The sequence below is a fragment of the Diceros bicornis genome, chromosome 14 (assembly GCF_020826845.1).
Source record: "Diceros bicornis minor isolate mBicDic1 chromosome 14, mDicBic1.mat.cur, whole genome shotgun sequence".
In the NCBI taxonomy this organism is placed as follows: domain Eukaryota; kingdom Metazoa; phylum Chordata; class Mammalia; order Perissodactyla; family Rhinocerotidae; genus Diceros; species Diceros bicornis.
In genome coordinates this window covers 43,595,172-43,612,403 of record NC_080753.1, presented here as the reverse complement: position 1 = coordinate 43,612,403, position 17,232 = coordinate 43,595,172, and the positions used below count along the sequence as shown (strand labels likewise).

At 37.1% G+C, this 17,232-nt stretch overlaps 1 protein-coding gene across 4 annotated transcripts; it reads right to left on the bottom strand.

Moving 5' to 3' along the window:
• Nucleotides 1-2,903: 2,903 nt before the first annotated feature.
• Nucleotides 2,904-16,885, bottom strand: C14H6orf62 (chromosome 14 C6orf62 homolog). Of its 4 annotated transcripts, none has more exons than XM_058555146.1 (6): nucleotides 16,806-16,885; nucleotides 13,526-13,702; nucleotides 12,491-12,613; nucleotides 11,088-11,117; nucleotides 7,520-7,654; nucleotides 2,904-4,290 (listed from the first exon to the last, which is right to left on the bottom strand). In XM_058555146.1, exons 1-6 carry the CDS (start codon nucleotides 16,845-16,847, stop codon nucleotides 4,165-4,167), a joined length of 633 nt encoding a protein of 210 aa, XP_058411129.1. In that variant the 5' UTR covers nucleotides 16,848-16,885; the 3' UTR covers nucleotides 2,904-4,164. The 4 variants fall into 4 exon arrangements, with proteins under 4 accessions (XP_058411129.1, XP_058411127.1, XP_058411131.1 ...); XM_058555144.1 differs by having other exon boundaries at nucleotides 15,460-16,846; XM_058555148.1 differs by lacking the exon at nucleotides 11,088-11,117.
• Nucleotides 16,886-17,232: the final 347 nt, after the last annotated feature.

Here is a 17,232-nt window from a genome sequence, read left to right as displayed (position 1 = left end):
GTACCTAATCCTTTCTTTGGGGAAAAGGACATAGAGACCACGTGAGATACAGGGTGAGGGTGTCTGTTTTTTCATTTTAAGCCTCTTCAGTTTGTTTTTTGGTTTTTTTTTTTCTGTGTGAGGAAAATCAGCCCTGAGCTAACATCTAATGCCAATCCTCCTCTTTTTGCTGAGGAAGACTGGCCCTGGGCTAACATCCATGCCCATCTTCCTCTACTTTATATGGGACGCCGCCACAGCATGGCCTGACAAGCTGTGTGTCGGTCCGTGCCTGGGATCCGAACCTGCAAATCCTGGGCGGCCACAGCAGAGCGTGCAAACTTAACCGCTAGGCCACCAGGCCAGTCCCTCTTCAGCTTGTTTATGATACTTACATGAAAAAAATTCTTAGCTGAAAGTGTTTTAAAAACTTAGGTAAAGCAAAGCAGCAGGCAGGGCCGTTTCGAGAGAAGACTACCTTAAAACGCAAGCCTATTACTAAGCTAAAGGGGGGATATAAATTAATGGTCAATCCTTAATGAATTTTAGGCCCCCTTAGCTCTAAAATGCCATGCTACATTTCCATTTTTTTAACCCAATTTCAAGATTATGGAACTTCAAAACAGATGAACCATAGCCCATATTGGAAAATAAAATAGAGCCATATGACCTAAAATTGTCAAGAAAGTTTGAGGCAAAGCACATTAGTGCTATAGGAGAGTCCAATGGGTGTGCTGCTTTTCTCTGATAGAGAACTTATCACAGGACTGGTATATTTTATATTAATGGAAGCAGAAAAGCATACTCTTATTAGCCACTTTTCTAGTACCCAGAATAAAACCAGGCAGATCTTGAACCTCCCAGTCTACAGTATGGAAGAGACCACGTTCACAAATTGTTTAGTCCATTTCTCCAAGTTCTCGTGACCACAGCGTTAATATTTGATTTCTGCATCAGGGAGTCTTAGTGAACATTCCGTGACTAAACATCAAACAGGAAGCAACTTTAAATAATGTGGAAACACAGTCAGTAGTTAAAGGTTGATTTTCCTTTGCTTGTATTAGAATACATGCTGATCTGTGCTGGATGGACAGAAGCAGACTTCACAGGAGCAGTGAGCACAGAGGGGACCAGGATCTTCATTTCTAATGTTTCCCACTGAAAGGAACCTGGGCTCCTTGGAGCAATAGCTGATTCCAGGGCTGGAAGCTAGGATAGGGAAGTTACAAGATGAACGTGTCTTGTGCTGGGAAGTAAGGAAGTGCTCAAGAAAATCACAGAGGCATGCAAATTATGCAGCATTGGAAACAAAAGGAATTGTTGAGTCTGTACTGTTCGGGTAGATAATAAATGGCAGAGACAGGATGCTCTTCCTTATAAATGAATGCTAATAACGTGGAGGAAGGGATAGACGTGGAAAATTACCATTTTGCACCATCATAGTACCAACTGATTATGGCAAAAATCAACAATGGCGGAGCCAGCCCTGTGGCTGAGCAGTTACGTGCTCGCGCTCCGTTGCTGGCGGCCTGGGTTGGGATCCCAGGCACGCACCAAGGCACTGTTTAGTCAGGGCATGCTGTGGCAGTGTCCCACATGAAGTGGAGGAAGATCGGCACAGAGATGTTAGCTCAGGGCCAGTCTTCCTCAGCAAAAAGGGGATTGGCATGGATGTTAGCTCAGGGCTGATCTTCCTCACACAAACACACAGACAAAAATGGTGCTCTTGATAAAGAGCAAGTTATCTGCATGTTGTTTCCCACAGATTGCTTTAGTTGCCAGGGGTAAACTATACGATGCAGAAACAGGATACCACTTTGACGAATCAAAATTAACAACAAAGCAAACCAACAGTGTGCTCCTGGATAAACCTGAGAAGGGCGTAAGGTCACTTTGGGTGATGGCTAGAATACGTAATCCAAGTCTAACCATGAAGAAACATCGCTCAAATGCAAAATGAGGAACACTTGATATTTTAAAAAATTGGCCTGTACTCTTCAAAAATGTCAAGGTCACTAATCAAGGCTGAGGAACCATTCCAGATTAAAGGAGACTAGAGCCATGACAACTAAATGCAATGATCCTGTACTGACTGCAGGAGGATAAAAAAATACTACCAAGGATATTAGGACAATTAACAAAACTGGAACATGGATGGTAAAGTGCATCAGTGTTACATTTCCTGAGTTTTATAACTTTACTGTGGTTATATAAGAATATTCTTATATTTGGGATATATGCCAAAGTACGACGGGGTAAGGAATCAAGATGTATGCAAACTCAAATGGTTCAGACAATATGTAGAAAGACAATGAAAACAAATGTGCAAAAATGTTCAAGACTAAATGTGGGTAAAGGTTTATACAGGAGCTTTCTATATTACTCTTAAAACTTTTCTAAATTTATTCTAAAATAAAAACCTAAAATCAAACCAATGGCTGCTGAAATGCCCAACTTGTTGACTATAACAGTGTAATTAATTCAAAATAGTAAAACAGCGAAGAGCTTGGAATCTAGCCTGGTTTAAATCCTCTCCTACTCATGTGAGCTTGGGTAAATTATACTAAACTTCTGCAGCGGTTTCCACTCAGGATTGTTAGATAAATTAAAAGCTTAGAACAGTACCTAGCCATGATAAACATTCCAAGTGTCATTTCAAATAAATTCTAATTGGTCAGAAAATATGTGCAAGTATTTTGAAATTAAGAGTATCTTTTTTCTTTTCCATGAAGGCAAAAGGCCAAGCTGGTTACCTATTAAAAAATGACAGAATGTCCTTGATTCCTGTTCTTGTTGAAATTACAAATCCAATTGCCAGGTTTTTGCTTCTCAATTTACTGTTTAGCCATGGAATATAAAATAAGCCCCTAAGGTCATCAGAGACACCTATGCAGTGACTTGGGAAAAAAAGTAACCACTTCAAGTTTTGTGTATTCACCTGAATAGTCAGGGAACTTTCACCTATTTTATTTAGGTTTTCATTTTTTCAAATTCCAACCAGAAGCTAAATACAATTGGAAACTGGTAAGTACTAAGTTTTACTCCAAAGGAGTAGGATCAATCAAATTTACCCCAATAAAAGTACGCAAACCCTTAAGCAAAGCTTTTCTTCACTTAAAAGAAAAAAAAAAAAGAAAAAAAACTATACAGTAGTCTTTCCTTATGTTCATTGCACAAAATGAGTTCTGCTTTTAGAACTTTGACACTCAATGGTTTTGTCTTTTTTTGTTTTTACAATTTAAGATCCCAACTTTAATAACTTTTTCTACTCCAAAAAAACCTTCTTTAGAATGGTACAAAAACCATTAATTCTGCACAATTCACTGGAATTTATTTTCTTTGTAATAATCTCTTTAAAACCCAAAAAACAAAACAGAAACCAAAAATGAAAGTCCTCTACCTATCATGGTTTCTGCAGCTATGAATGTATTTCTCTGTTTGATAGCTGCTTTAGCTACTTCAGACTCAGATCTGCTTTAATGTGTAAAATTATACCCACACTCAGCAGAATACTCTTTTATAACAGCAACTTGGGGAAAGAGATCTGGAAATAAAATACATATATTTATGAGTACCAGGAAACAAACATGGCCCAGTAAAATATGAGGCAAGAATGCCTACAATGAGATGCTTTTTTCATTTAAGATTTCTTTCCCACGGTTGTATTTTCTTTCTTTTTTAACAACCACTTCTGGTCGTTAAAATGAATCTGATAGTGCTCTGGAACAACGGTGATTATAGCAAAGCTATTTAGTTTTTTAAAATGTTATTTATACCTGTTACATTCACTTCTCACCCTCTAAATACTGATGACAGATGTCAAAGAGGCAAAAACCAGCACAAATGGAAAGACCATCAAAAATGAGTATCACCTTGTGCTTTCAGATACATTTAAGCATTTCAGTGTACAAGAGTCCTTTCATTTCACATTTTTAGTAAGATGCTGATGCAGTGCAGCAAATATGCAAAGCATCTTCTTTCACACAGTCCGTGCAGAAGACATCTAATTTTTTTAAAGTTCTGAGATACAAATGATAAAAAAAAAATCCAGGATGAATAAGTTTCAAAATGCATAGTGTTCTGTGCATGAGTCCATTTTCTTTAAACTCTGAAAGAATAAAGTGGTAAGAAAACAAGAAAAAACTGCTGCTGCACTCTCTGATCTCCATTTTGCTGGTCAGTACTCTATTCTGGCATATAAGGATGGAGGTGATCCTCTATGGTGCCAACTGCCCAGTGGGTAAGCTGTTCCTGTGGCAGGTAGAGGCAGATGCTGCATAACTTGAAGATTGTAGCTTTGTTTTTTGGAGTCTGGAAGGGGAAAATTTTAATATTCTTAGTAAATAAGACTTTAACATAACTGACCAATTGTTACATGAAGTCAATCTCCCACACTTTTTAAGCACTTATGGACACAGTAACAAACCACGTAGAGTAAGGGAATAAATTATGGTCCCTACCCATAGGGACCTTAGTCTGGTTAGGAATACAGAATCTTGCCATGCAAAATACAGAAAAACAGAGTAAACATAATTAGAAACTAAACAAATGTTTAGAGAATTTATGCAGAATAAAAAACAGGCAAGTCAACCATAGACTACTTGCTAAAAGAAATTAGGGATAAAGGCATTTCATGGAGACAGATTTGAATAGAAGTTTGAAGTCATGTTTGTATATACAAAGATACCAGATGTGATGACACTAGAAGCTAAGAGAAAATCAGAAGTAAAAAAAAGATTTAAGCATATCCTGGGGTAAAGGACTAGAAGAAAGCCAAAGCATTACCAGATAAATCAAACTCTAAGTATCATTATTAAAAAGTAGTTACTATTTTAATATCTAACTTATGGCAACCATGCGCTAGGCACTTTCACAAATAACCACTACTAGAAAATGGGAGATGGTGGGGCCAGCTGGGTGGCGTAGTGGTTAAGTTCTTGCACTGTGCTTCGGTGGTCCTGGGTTCGCAGGTCTGAATCCCAGGCACACACCTACACACCACGTCAAGCCATGCTGTGGCAGCCTCCCTATACGAGAGGAAGATTGGCACGGATGTTAGCTCAGGGCTAATCTTCCTCAAGCAAAAATAGGAGGATTGGCAACAAATATTAGCTCAAGACCAATCTTCCTCATCAGAAAAAAAGAAAATGGGAGATGGAATCTGAACCCAGACCTGCCTTCAAAGTTCATCTTCTTTTCACTATAGCAATCTACAATAAAGGCAAAAGAACAAAAGACTGCCAATGCCTGAAGCAGTCTATATATGTAAATTAATCCATACATATGCACATTTTTTTTTCATTTTAAATGTTACAACAACCTTATCAATATCATTTACTCAATTTAACAAAAAGAACATGCTCACAGAAGTTACCTGTCTAAGATCTCATAGCCAGTTAGTGGCTACATGTATTATCAGAATTCAGACTCGAGGCATGTGCCTCTATACCATTTGCCCATCCAAAATTATCCTCAGGTCTAGCCCTTATCCTCTATCTTATATTATGATAAAGGGCACAAGATTTCCAGTAAATGATTTTGATCAAGTAAGTTAATTGACTTCCTTAGCTATAAAATGGGAGTAATAAGATCTACACCTCAGAGGACTGTTGTGAGGATTTAATGAGCTCATACATGTAAAGTTCTTAGTATAGAGTCTGGTACATAATATACTATACATGTTGGCCACTATCCTATCAATCCCCCCGATGAACTAATAATAGAGGTTGATTCTTCTATATAATGCAAATATGGCAACATATCTATAACTTACAGAGATCAAGAACAAAACCTGAGTGGAAGGAGACTATGAGCAATGAAGACCAAATTCATCTACAACTAGGGTGACCAACCATCCCAGTTTGCCCAGAACTGAGGGGTTCCTCGGACTTGGGACTTCCAGTGCTAAAACCAGAACATTTCAGACAAACTGAGACTTTGCGCACCCTACCTACAAAACCAAATTTAGCTTATGACCTGTAATTTTCTTTTCATTAAAAGGATTCAAGCTGTTTGCTTCATAAAGCATAGAAAACATCTGACCTTGACACATAACAGGACATGATTTACTGTTTTTTTAGTGAAGTAACTCCTTCAAATCCCTAGTCATTTCTATACAGAATTAATGATCTCATAGATAGTCACATGAAAATGAAATCTCTACACTAGTAAACTAGTCATTATTAAATCTTCTATGACTAAAAATCTCTTTGTGTTGTGGATTCTCTAAGAGCCTGCTATATAGTTTTTTCACAACAAATAACTCAAATAAAAGTACACTATAAGCAGTTAAAAAGGAAAAATAAGTCAACCTAAAAATATCCACTACAGGAGAGCTAAGGCAAAGGAGAAACTGAAAATAAAAAAAAAAAAACAAAAAAACCCACCTAAGTTACATGGTTTTTCTAATAGTTTTATCAAATACCTCCAGTGAAATTAACTTTCTTCTGTAATTCCCAGTTCTTTTACTCGTACCTATACATAATTACTTAACTTTCTACAAAATAGAAAGCAAATACATAATCTTCCTAAGTAGTCTATCAGCTCCTCGATTCACCTTTGTATTTTTTAGTACCTTGCATAGGCTCTCTTAAATAAAAATAAACATATGTTACATAATGCAATTAACATAATAAATACTCTTTTTTTTTTTTGTCTTTACATAAACCACCTTCTCAATGAGGCATTCTCTGGTGACATCATCTAAGAATTCCTACCCAACAGTTTATATCTCCCCCCTTTTCTCTTAACACTTATCATTATCTAACTATATATTTTACTGATCTGCTGGCTCCACCACAATGGAATATGAATCCACGAGGACAGGAATTTTTGTTTATCTTGTTCATTGCTGTATAGTGCCTGGCACTTAGTAGGTAGGCACTCATTTGTTGAATGAATGATAAATAAATTTAAATGATGCTATTTTTAAAGATTAATAACAAAGTATTATAAATTCTAAGTGATGATACTCAGGTTTAGGTTGATCAGAATAAATAGCATTTTATATAATAACAATTAATTTGGAATACCTGGATTGCTACTTAAATTATTTAAAACACATGTGGATCTTTTAAACCCAGATGTGCCTCATCCCTTTAGATTTTTATTTAAAAGGTCAGTGCTTTTCAAATTATGTGTTTCCAATCATCTGAGGATTGTGTTCAGAATGCAGATTCTGATTAAGTTGGACTGGAGTAGGGCCTGGGAGTCTATATATTTAAGCAGTTTTCAGGTGATGTTGATCTGTCCACCATACTTTAGGTAGATAAGCTCTAGGGCAGTGTTTCTCAAACTCTACTGTACACTGGAATCATGACTTTTAAAAGCTCCCCAAGTAGTTCTAATATGCAGCAAAGTTCGGGAACCACCACTCTAGGATAAACCCCAGGATATCTGTTTCTTGTTTTTTAAATAACTTCAAAAAGAATGCAGTGTTGAGAGGGCAAAACAGAATTAAGTAACTTATATAGAAAACAGCTTGCTAACCAAAAAGCTTTCTAAATAAGCCCTTCAATGATTTAAAAATAAAAAAGTTTACCTGCAAGTGCTGTCTGTCAATGAAGAGAAACACTGACTGGTTAGGATTGTTGACAACAATTCCAGTCTTGTCCTTGCGGCTCAGTACATGCAGAAACTGTTTTTCATAGTCACCGTGATGAAACTCAAATTTGGCCTAATTAAGAAATACAAACATTTATATGTAACTACAAACAAGTTACACTACTTAAAACATCTACTGCACCCATATGCATATAGCTGTGCTGTCCAATATGGCAGCCTGGAGTGGCTACTATTTAAATTAATTAAATGCAATTTAAAATTCAGTTCTTCAGTAACACATTTCAAAAGCTCAAGAGTCACATGTGCTAGTGGCCACCATTTTGAATAGTCTCTTGAGATGTACAACACTTCCTTCATCACAGAAAGTTCTATTGGATAGCACTCCATTATATAATTTGACCTTCAAGAAAAACTCTGCACCAAAGTGACTAAATCCTAATACTCAATTTTAAGCCAAATTTCACAAAATAAGATTTTCAAACCTACTCAGCTCAAGACTCCTACCTTAGTACTTTAATTAACCCCAAGAGCACCTCCCTTCTTTCCATCATAACAAAGAAACACTAGATGACTCTTGGAAAGAAATCTATTCCAATCCCAGCGGCACATCTCACTACTTGTGTGACCTATGCAAGCAAATCCTTTAACTTTTCTAAATTTCAGCTTCCTCAATTATAAAATAGACAGGCTCTAACCCATCAGGTCAGTTAAGAGGATTAAAAGAAATATAAAGCCCATACCTCAAATATAGTTGCAATCCTCACAGATTGGGCTTCTGAGAATGAATTCCTCAAAATTTTTAAAAACATGTTTTCATGTGCATTTTTTCAGATTCTTAGAAAAAATTTAAGTTATGAAAGATTGTTATCAATTAAGTTAAAACATTCTTTTAATCTTTTTTTTTTTTTTTGAGGAAGATTGGCCCTGCTCTACCATCTGTTGCCAATCTTCCTCTTTTTCTTTTTTCTCCCCAAAGCCCCAGTACGTAGTTGTGTGTCATAGTTGTAGAGCTGTAGCTCTTCTATGCGGGACACCACCTCACCATGACTTCATGAGTGGTGAGTAGGTCCACGCCCAAGATCCAAACCGGTGAACCCCGGGCAGCCAAAGTGGAACGCACAAAGCTAACTGCTACACCACCAGGCCAGCCCCTCTTTTACTCTTTTACCATGAGGAAGATCAGCTCCAACCTCCCACAAAATGTCTGTGAAGAGGCCAAATGCTGGGTGAAAAGACCAGGCTAACAGAGAACTCAAGAAACCTAGAAACCTTAATCTGATATTTAGAAAATACTGAATTGTAAAATGATTGTTTAGTCCATTTGGTTCAAACAATCTTTATTCTCTTACTACATCAAAGACAGCAGGAAATACTAACATGGAAAAACCATCAGTTCCTGTTATCTAGGATTTTACCACCCAGAAGCTTTTCTTATCAAGTCATAACATAAAATATATGGTATCCCTACATACTCTTGTATGTAAAACATGAAACTGAATTGTACCTCTGCACAATTCAAATACTTACTGAACTCTTAGTATATGAAAAGCATATTATTAGATACTGAAAAATATGAATAAGATTATTTCAATCTTAAGGGGCTCACACACTGCTGAAAAGGACAAGCACATGCAAATATAAAACTTAACTTGCTTTAAATCTTTCCTAGAATAAGATGTGGTTATTTCTAAATCCTAAAATGAGTTCTTAATGTCAAAGTGCTATGGGAGGAAGGAAGAAAAAATAACAGAGTGGGAAATAATTAACAAAGAGGGCAATGTGGGCAGCATTAGCAGATGACTTTGGATTGAGCCTTGAAAGATAAGGATAATTTTCCCTGGGGAAAGTAGTAATGTCAATAATTTGGCAAATGCCATTCTAGGAAACAGAACCTACACCAACACAAATGTGTCAAAATCAAGATACTGTTCAACTAAGAAAGCTTCAAATATTTCAATATGGCAAATACCAGGGTGGATGGGAGAGGCCAGTAGAGTACCACACTGAAGAGAGATTTGAGTGAGACTAAAAAGGGCCTTCCATATAATTCTATGGCATTTCAATTCTACCCTATTGAATAACCAAAGATTTGAGAAAGAATGATCCACACCAAATAGAAAACTCTAATATGCAGCATGAAAGAAGCAATTCCCAGAAGAAAAGTAATGAAATATTTTAATAGTGTGATGAAGAGCTAACCTGCAGCAGTAGCATTAGGGATGAAGAGGAAAGAAGACACACTTTAATAGTACCTCCCAGTACTTCACAGTACTCTGAATACAGCGGGAACTTAACACTGAAAAATAATCTTTACTCTGGTTCCTATTAAATCTCACTACTGAAGTATTCAGATTTTAAAGTGCTTCAAGAGTCAAAAAAAGAAAGTTTGAAAGTTCAAGTTTACCTATCCTTTTCTCATTCACCTTAAGAACAAAGTTATTTTTATTCACGGCTTCTCATTCAGGATATTCATATATTTTAATACATCAGGGAAGTAAATTCGTTTGTACAATGTTAACTTACTTCTGTAGTTGAATTTTTTTAAAATATTTTTTAATTTTATTTATTTATTTATTCTTCCCCCCAAAGTCCCAGTAGATAGTTGTATGTCATAGTTGCACATCCTTCTAGTTGCTGTATGTGGGACGCGGCCTCAGCATGGCCGGAGAAGCGGTACGTCGGTGCACGCCCGGGGTCCAAACCCGGCCGCCAGCAGCGGAGCGTGCGCACTTAACTGCTAAGCCACAGGGCCGGCCCTGTAGTTGAATTTTATAATTACAAGACATTACACCTATATCCTACTGCTTATATTCAGTTCCTGATTTAAGGTTTCATAACACAGGGAACTTCCCAGAGAACAGGTTAGTCAGTTAGGAGCACATAAGATTTACAGTCAGCTCAGACTTATGTCTTGACTGCCACTGAAACTACAGGACCTCAGGCTGGTTATTCACCTAATCTGTAACTGCCTCAGTTTCTTTCTTTGCAAAAGGAGATTCATATCTACTAGTTATTTTAAGGACTGAGATTAAATGTATATTAAGTATTTAGGACACAGCTTAACACAGCCAACACTCAATAAACAGCCATGATTTCAAAGAAAACTAACACTTGAATCAAGACTATTTTAACACAATTATTCCAAATAAGGTCTCAGAGGGAAAGACAGGGTACCAGAAATTCAAAAACATACCATGATAAGTGGACCTAAATTTTTCCAATGGGAACTTCTGAATTGGGGAAAAAAAAAAAACAAACAGGGCCACCCAGTGGTGCAAGCGGTTAAGTGCGCGTGCTCCGCTGCCGCAGCCCGGGGTTCGCCAGTTCCGATCCCGGGCGTGCACCAACGCACTGCTTGTCGAGCCATGCTGTGGCGGCTTCCCATATAAAGAAGAGGAAGATGGGCACAGATGTTAGCTCAGGGCTGATCTTCCTCACAAAAAAAAAATAAAACAAAAAATCAAAGAAAACAAAAACCCTAACAGTGCTTCTGGAGAGCAGTTACAGTTGAAGTGTAAAACCTGTTCCGAAAACTATAAACATACCTTTTCCACTGTCTTCTTGCCTTTTATATTCTCCAGCACATTCATGTTAAATATCATCCATTAAAAGAAGACAAAATATATCATATCATACTTTTACCTATATTTAGCCTATGCGTTATCTTTACAACTTGTTACTGTCAAACAAATCTTAGAGAAAGGAATGATACTTTATTAGAGCTGATGTGTAGGAACATTACCAGGGAGAAAAGAGGAGTATACCAATTTGTCTATCACATACAAAAGCACCATCAAGATACTTCATAGTAACAGATAAATGCAAATTTTTTCAATGACAATTTTCATATTCCTAAGCATTAGCTGAAAATAAGCCTTCTAATATTTAGTTTAGTATACTTAAAATGCATCTTTAAATATCATTTTTTTCTGACTGTAAAATAAAAGTATGCTTATTGTAGAAAATTATACTATAAATAAAACTAGAATCATCAACACCTGGGTAAATGCCCTTAAATAAACACCAGAAATGGTCAAGTACATCAAATGACAAGTTAAAAGTTATCAAGACCTCAAGGAAGGGGAATTAAGAACCACTACTAATTTTACTTCTCTCCTATACAGTTTTATATGCAAATCAACTTCTAGAAAAGGATTTTTTAGATCAGATTCCTCTGAGAACCGGGTTAGGTATACTACAGTCATGCATTGCTTAAGGACGAGAACACGTTGTGAGAAATGAATCATTACGCGATTTCATCACTGTGAGAACATTATAGACTGTACTTACACAAACCTACCATACACCTAGGTTATACGGTACTAATCTTATGGGACCACTGCTGTGTACGTGGTCCATAGTTTACTGAAACGTTGTTATGTGGTACATGATTATATTTCAGGAGTGTGTGTGGTGCAGGAGAAGAGATCTTCTGAAGTTCATCTAGGGGCCCCTCTATAAATCAACAAATGTCTACCTTAAAAGATTTTCTCTGGCCGTAATTTTAAAGACACATGGGGTAGTTAGAACCACCTCCTTCTCAAGAGATTCTATAATCCAAATGCTTTCTCTTCTTGTATTACAATATTCAAAAGGATGGGGGGTACTCATGAAATAAAACTTATTAGAAAGCATATTCACAACAACAAACACATAGATACAGAGATTAGACCGGTGGGGGGAGCAAAAGGAGTAATACAGCACATGTATATGGTGACCAATGGTAATCAGTCTTTGGGTGGTGAACATGATGTAGTCTACACAGAAATCGAAATATGATGCACACCTGAGATTTATATAATGTTATAAACCCATGTTACCTCAATAAAAAATAAACTTTAAAAAAAAAGCAGAAAGCATACTCCCAAAGAAGTTCTTAACATAGAGACTATTTCAAGGAGTTCTCACTTATTTAAGCACTCAGCATACTTATTTTAGAATACGATACCTGAACAGGCCTAAAAGGCTCATCAGATTCCTTCCACCTAGAAAATAGGAGACAGACAATTTTTTCAATATCATTCCGAGGCCAAAGAATGAAATCCATCTCCTGAGTACAGCCAATCACATCCTATAAAATGATAAAAAAAAAAAATTTTACTTTCAAAGAAACAAAGCTGTAACAAGCAATGTCACAAATTATAGGGTTTAACTAGAGAAACATTTTACAAATGCAAAAGGTTCACCATATATCATTAAAAGGTAATAGTAATAGGACTGTATACAATCTGACTAGCTCATGACCTAAGTCTAACTTTTATCTTGTAGAGTCCAGTCACTCAGTCCAATGTCCCTCACATCAGGACCTAAATTCATCAGTGTACAGTGAAAACTCCAACTAAAGCTCTGATTTTTCTTTCTTTCTTTTTTTTTTTTTTTAAGTCCATGCACCTTTATTTCCACTTTTCAAAACCAGAACCTGTTTAAGCAAAGGTGTCTTCGAACTTCTAATATGAATCACTACCTTCTTATGATAGCTGAAATGTTATTTTTGTTATATGCTGACAGAAAACTACTTTTCTCCATTCTTGTTCCTCTTATTATCACAGTCCAGCATATTAATTTTCAAATGACCATAAACCTCTTCCACACCAGTACATGGTTATCTCCAATCTTCACCCAACCCACTAATTGTGGGGATCTCTTACTCAAGTACGCCAAGATTAACTTCCAATGAGTTGCAGAAGTTTAGAAGGTTGGCAACAATAATACCCTCTACTTTATTAAGTTTCTTATTTATAAGGGGCACGATGTTCTCCCCCTAAAAAGGAAAACCCAATAAACAGTAATATAAAACATTACCCATGGCAATAACATACACCATTATCAGCAAAATACCACATAAGAAAAGTTATCTATATGTTTTATTTGAAGTCAACTTTTAAAGAGAATCATGACCATAATAACTACCCATTCTTAGGGAGAAAAAAAGAAGCTTAACTCACAAAAACTTACTAAATCAAGACTTAAAAACAGAACTTACTCTTCTCATAGACTGGTATCGAGGAGCATGGAGCTGTACCACATCCTTCTGTAAAAGCTCTATGGAACTTTCCAAGGAATAGCTGGAATCTCTCACACCTTTCAGGATATTTTCTTCATAATTATTTGTCATGACTGGTATAACCTCAGACACTTCAAAAAGTGCTGATTTTTTCTTCTAAAAGACAAAAAAGGTGTATTAACTCACAGGTAGCACACTGTCTTCTAATATCCAGTTCATATTACAACGTCACGTATCTTCATCCTAACTCACCAAAATTCTTAACAGAAGTAATTTTTGTACCGAAAACACAGATTTTCAAATCCGTGGATCCTTCTGTTCTTCCCCCAACTCCTTTTTCCCCCAACCAAATACAAACAAGCCATTATCAGACTGTTTTACTGCCCAATTTTGTAGCATTATGTGTCCATAGCAAGTACTTATTTTAGACAATAACATTTCTTAAATGCTGTGAGAAACAAACAGTAGAGACCTCTAACATTTGGAACAAAAAAAAGTGATTTACTCGATGTAATTTCATTTAACTGGTTCTATATAACGCAAAATTAAAATCTCAGCAGCTTAAAAACAAAGCTATTCAGACAAATTAACTGTTTTACTCCTTAAAAGGATCAATTTCCATTACTCCTTCTGGGTATTATATAACTACAAGTGTCAATATTTGAAAGAAAAAGTGTCTAACAAATTGAGTTTCAAATTTAGTTAAGACTAAGTACTCATCAATTTAGGTTATAAAATTCATGAACTACTCTGGACAATTGCCTGGATGCTGTCCATTCCCTGAATAAAAACAGGTTTTCATCGATGTTTACGAACTAGATGGTAGAACTTGAGGCATCTTACAGATTAAATACAAAGACCTATTTTCACCACTTATATCTTGCATTTATTTCTAGTGAACCTACATTATAATATCTTCAACTAAAATCTGATCTCATCAATTCTGCAGCCAACTTTTTGGGAGAAAACAGAGAAGTAAACTCATGGTACTACCCAATCTTGGGACAATCACTTCTAAACAAATCACTTTTGAAACAACTTGACAATGCTATACTCTAGCAGCAATAAGAGCATTCTTAAATACTAACAACCTTTAAGAGTTGAGAGTGGGGGTACCTGGGAAACTTCCAAATATTAAATAGATACCACACCAAGATTCTATTTCTAAGCTGAAATCAGCTCACAATTTACGTACAAAAAATCAAAGTACTTCCTTACATTCATAACCTAATCTCATATGTCAAAGAGTATCAAAGACACTGTCCATTTTTTAAGTTGCAAAAAAATACTGCTTTTATCACGTTCTCCTTCACTACTCACAGTCATCATTTGCTGTTTACCTGTAGAATTAATTCTGATTAAGACCAAAACCAAAATTTAAACTTCCTCTTTAGGTCATTTTGAATTGCAATAAATTGCACTTCTAAACACAAATTAACCATTACAGAATTTATTGCTCCTAAAAATTAAAGTGTATTCTATTTCATTAAATGTACCATAAGAAAAGGTACCTACAGCATGGAGTTGAAGACAGACTGCTTTTAGCCCATAAACTTTTTGATTCTAACACTACTTTCATACATTCTACTTCTACTTTAGATGATTTTTAAATTTATAAAGTTCTCTATATAACTCCACATAAATGAAATTTATTATAAAACGTAAACAAAAGTTTCACGATGTTGCCCACCCCATGTTAACTAAAAGTGAACCCTACTAAGCTTTAGAATATTTCCAAACCAGTGAGTACTGAAGGCTTCCATTCAGTTATTACCCATAAGGGTGCAAGTTCGCATATAACGTAGACGTAGGTCAACCACTCTTTACTATTCAATTATTTAAGGCTAACAAATAAGTTAATACACACTTACAAAAATCACTTGTGCTAATTCACATTAAGAACTTTAAATTACCTTCTCCTTGAATACAAAGGCAATATACATCTTGAAGTCAAACTGGTCAGCTAGAGATTCTTTTTTCTTTCTAAGCTGAGCACGTAGTCTGTTCAGAGCTTGTTTCTTCCGGGAGTTTGGGTCCCCCATTTTGAAATACAGGTGGTACTAAAGCCTTTGGAAATTGTCACTAAACTATGGGCACTTTTTCTTAAGACTCAAGTACAACAGAAACAAGTCATTTTTTTCCTGCTAATATGATTGAATAGCTAAAATCACGACTGTAACCCAAAAACTGCACCTTCTGGCAATATTAGCAGACTGTCATATTACAGGGTCAAGAAACAAAAGCTGCTGTCCAGTCATGTTTAGACAATAACGTTTGGGATGGATGGGAAAAAGGAAAGGAAGGAAAGAAAGAAAGAGGAGAAAATACTTGAACTAACTTTTTGGAAAACACATTTGGCTTAATTGCCAAAATAAAGGTTGGGGGGGATGAAAAGCCTATTATCAGGATTTAGGTGTGCAATAAAACACAGCTGATGCCAGTTCAATCTTTAGAATCCATTCGGATTTTTTTTCCCCTCTTTTTTAGAGAAGGGATTATGAAAAGGAACGGGGAGGGGGAAGTGTGATCCTCGCTTTCCAAATAACAAAAAGGAAAGAAAGAAAAAAAAAAAGGAAACCACCAAACAAAAACCCCAAAAACACCAAATCAGGGTAGGTGAATGAAACTGAAATATCCAATTGGATTTTACCCAGCCAGACCCATGGCTGTAGTACCTAATTACTTAGTTATTTCAGATTTCACTATTGCTATGTATTGTCAGTGCTTGTTATTGATTACACTTGGTGGTGAGCAAAGAGGAAAGTGCAAAATCGGTAGAGAAGGACGGGGAGAGGTACAGGGTTTCCCTGCAATCAACTACAGTGTATACCGGGGGCGGACAGCTGTTGCCCAAAGGAGCCATGAGAAAAAATAGCGGAGTCATTACCAACTTCCCCATTACCCACGTTTTCACCCTCAGGCGGCTGCTAACGCTGCTGCCAAGGAAAATCATGATGGCAGAGGGAAAGGGGGTATATAATACGATATAATTATTCCGGCTCTGTGGTTAGACCTGATTAATGCCCGGGATCCCAATACCCTCAGCTGCATGCAATGAGTTCTACATTCCCCAAGGGAGCCTTCCCTATGAATCTGCTCCCGTTCAAGACCGTGGGGAGAGCAACTTATTTTCTTACAAGCATTGCTGAGGAAAAGGTGGCGGGTTCTTCTCCCAAATCCCAGGCAGTGCCCGGGGACCACCTGCCTTCCACCCCCCACGTCCCACCCCCACCCCTTGCCTTCAGCGGCAGCGACTCACTCGCACCACGGGAGACACAGGATCACTCAGGTTCTCACTCATTTCATCGTGGAAAGAATTCCCGCCCGGGTAGAGTAGGCGGGAAGGGTAAATGGGAAGGATCAGCGGGAAAAAAGAAAACAGTTGTGTTAATATTACTTTTCAAAGTATGCCCACCCAAACCCTCCAAAAAAAATTAAGTTCCCGGATTCCGGATTAGCTCTCGCTCAGGTTGAACAGACCATGTTTCCGAGTTTGGACTGTTTAGGGCGGGGTCGTTAGTTGGTTTCCCGAGGGAGCCAAAGGGATGGAATTGAGGCAGCTGGGGCGGGGCTGGGTGCCGGGGAAATCCCCTCCCTGTCCCCGCGGAGACCGGGACTCACGGACCGACTCTCGGGCGGGGCTCGGGCCCTCTAGCCGCAGCCTGCGGGCGGAGCGGTGGCGGCGG

Excerpts from the sequence above, each read along its gene's own strand:
- C14H6orf62 (XM_058555144.1), bottom strand. The coding sequence starts at position 15,588 with ATGGGGGACCCAAACTCCCGGAAGAAACAAGCTCTGAACAGACTACGT. Across the intron at positions 13,703-15,459 it reads CCTTTGTATTCAAGGAGAAG|AAGAAAAAATCAGCACTTTT; the intron begins GTAATTTAAAGT and ends TTTGTCTTTTAG. Across the intron at positions 4,291-7,519 it reads TTGACAGACAGCACTTGCAG|ACTCCAAAAAACAAAGCTAC; the intron begins GTAAACTTTTTT and ends TTCCCCTTCCAG.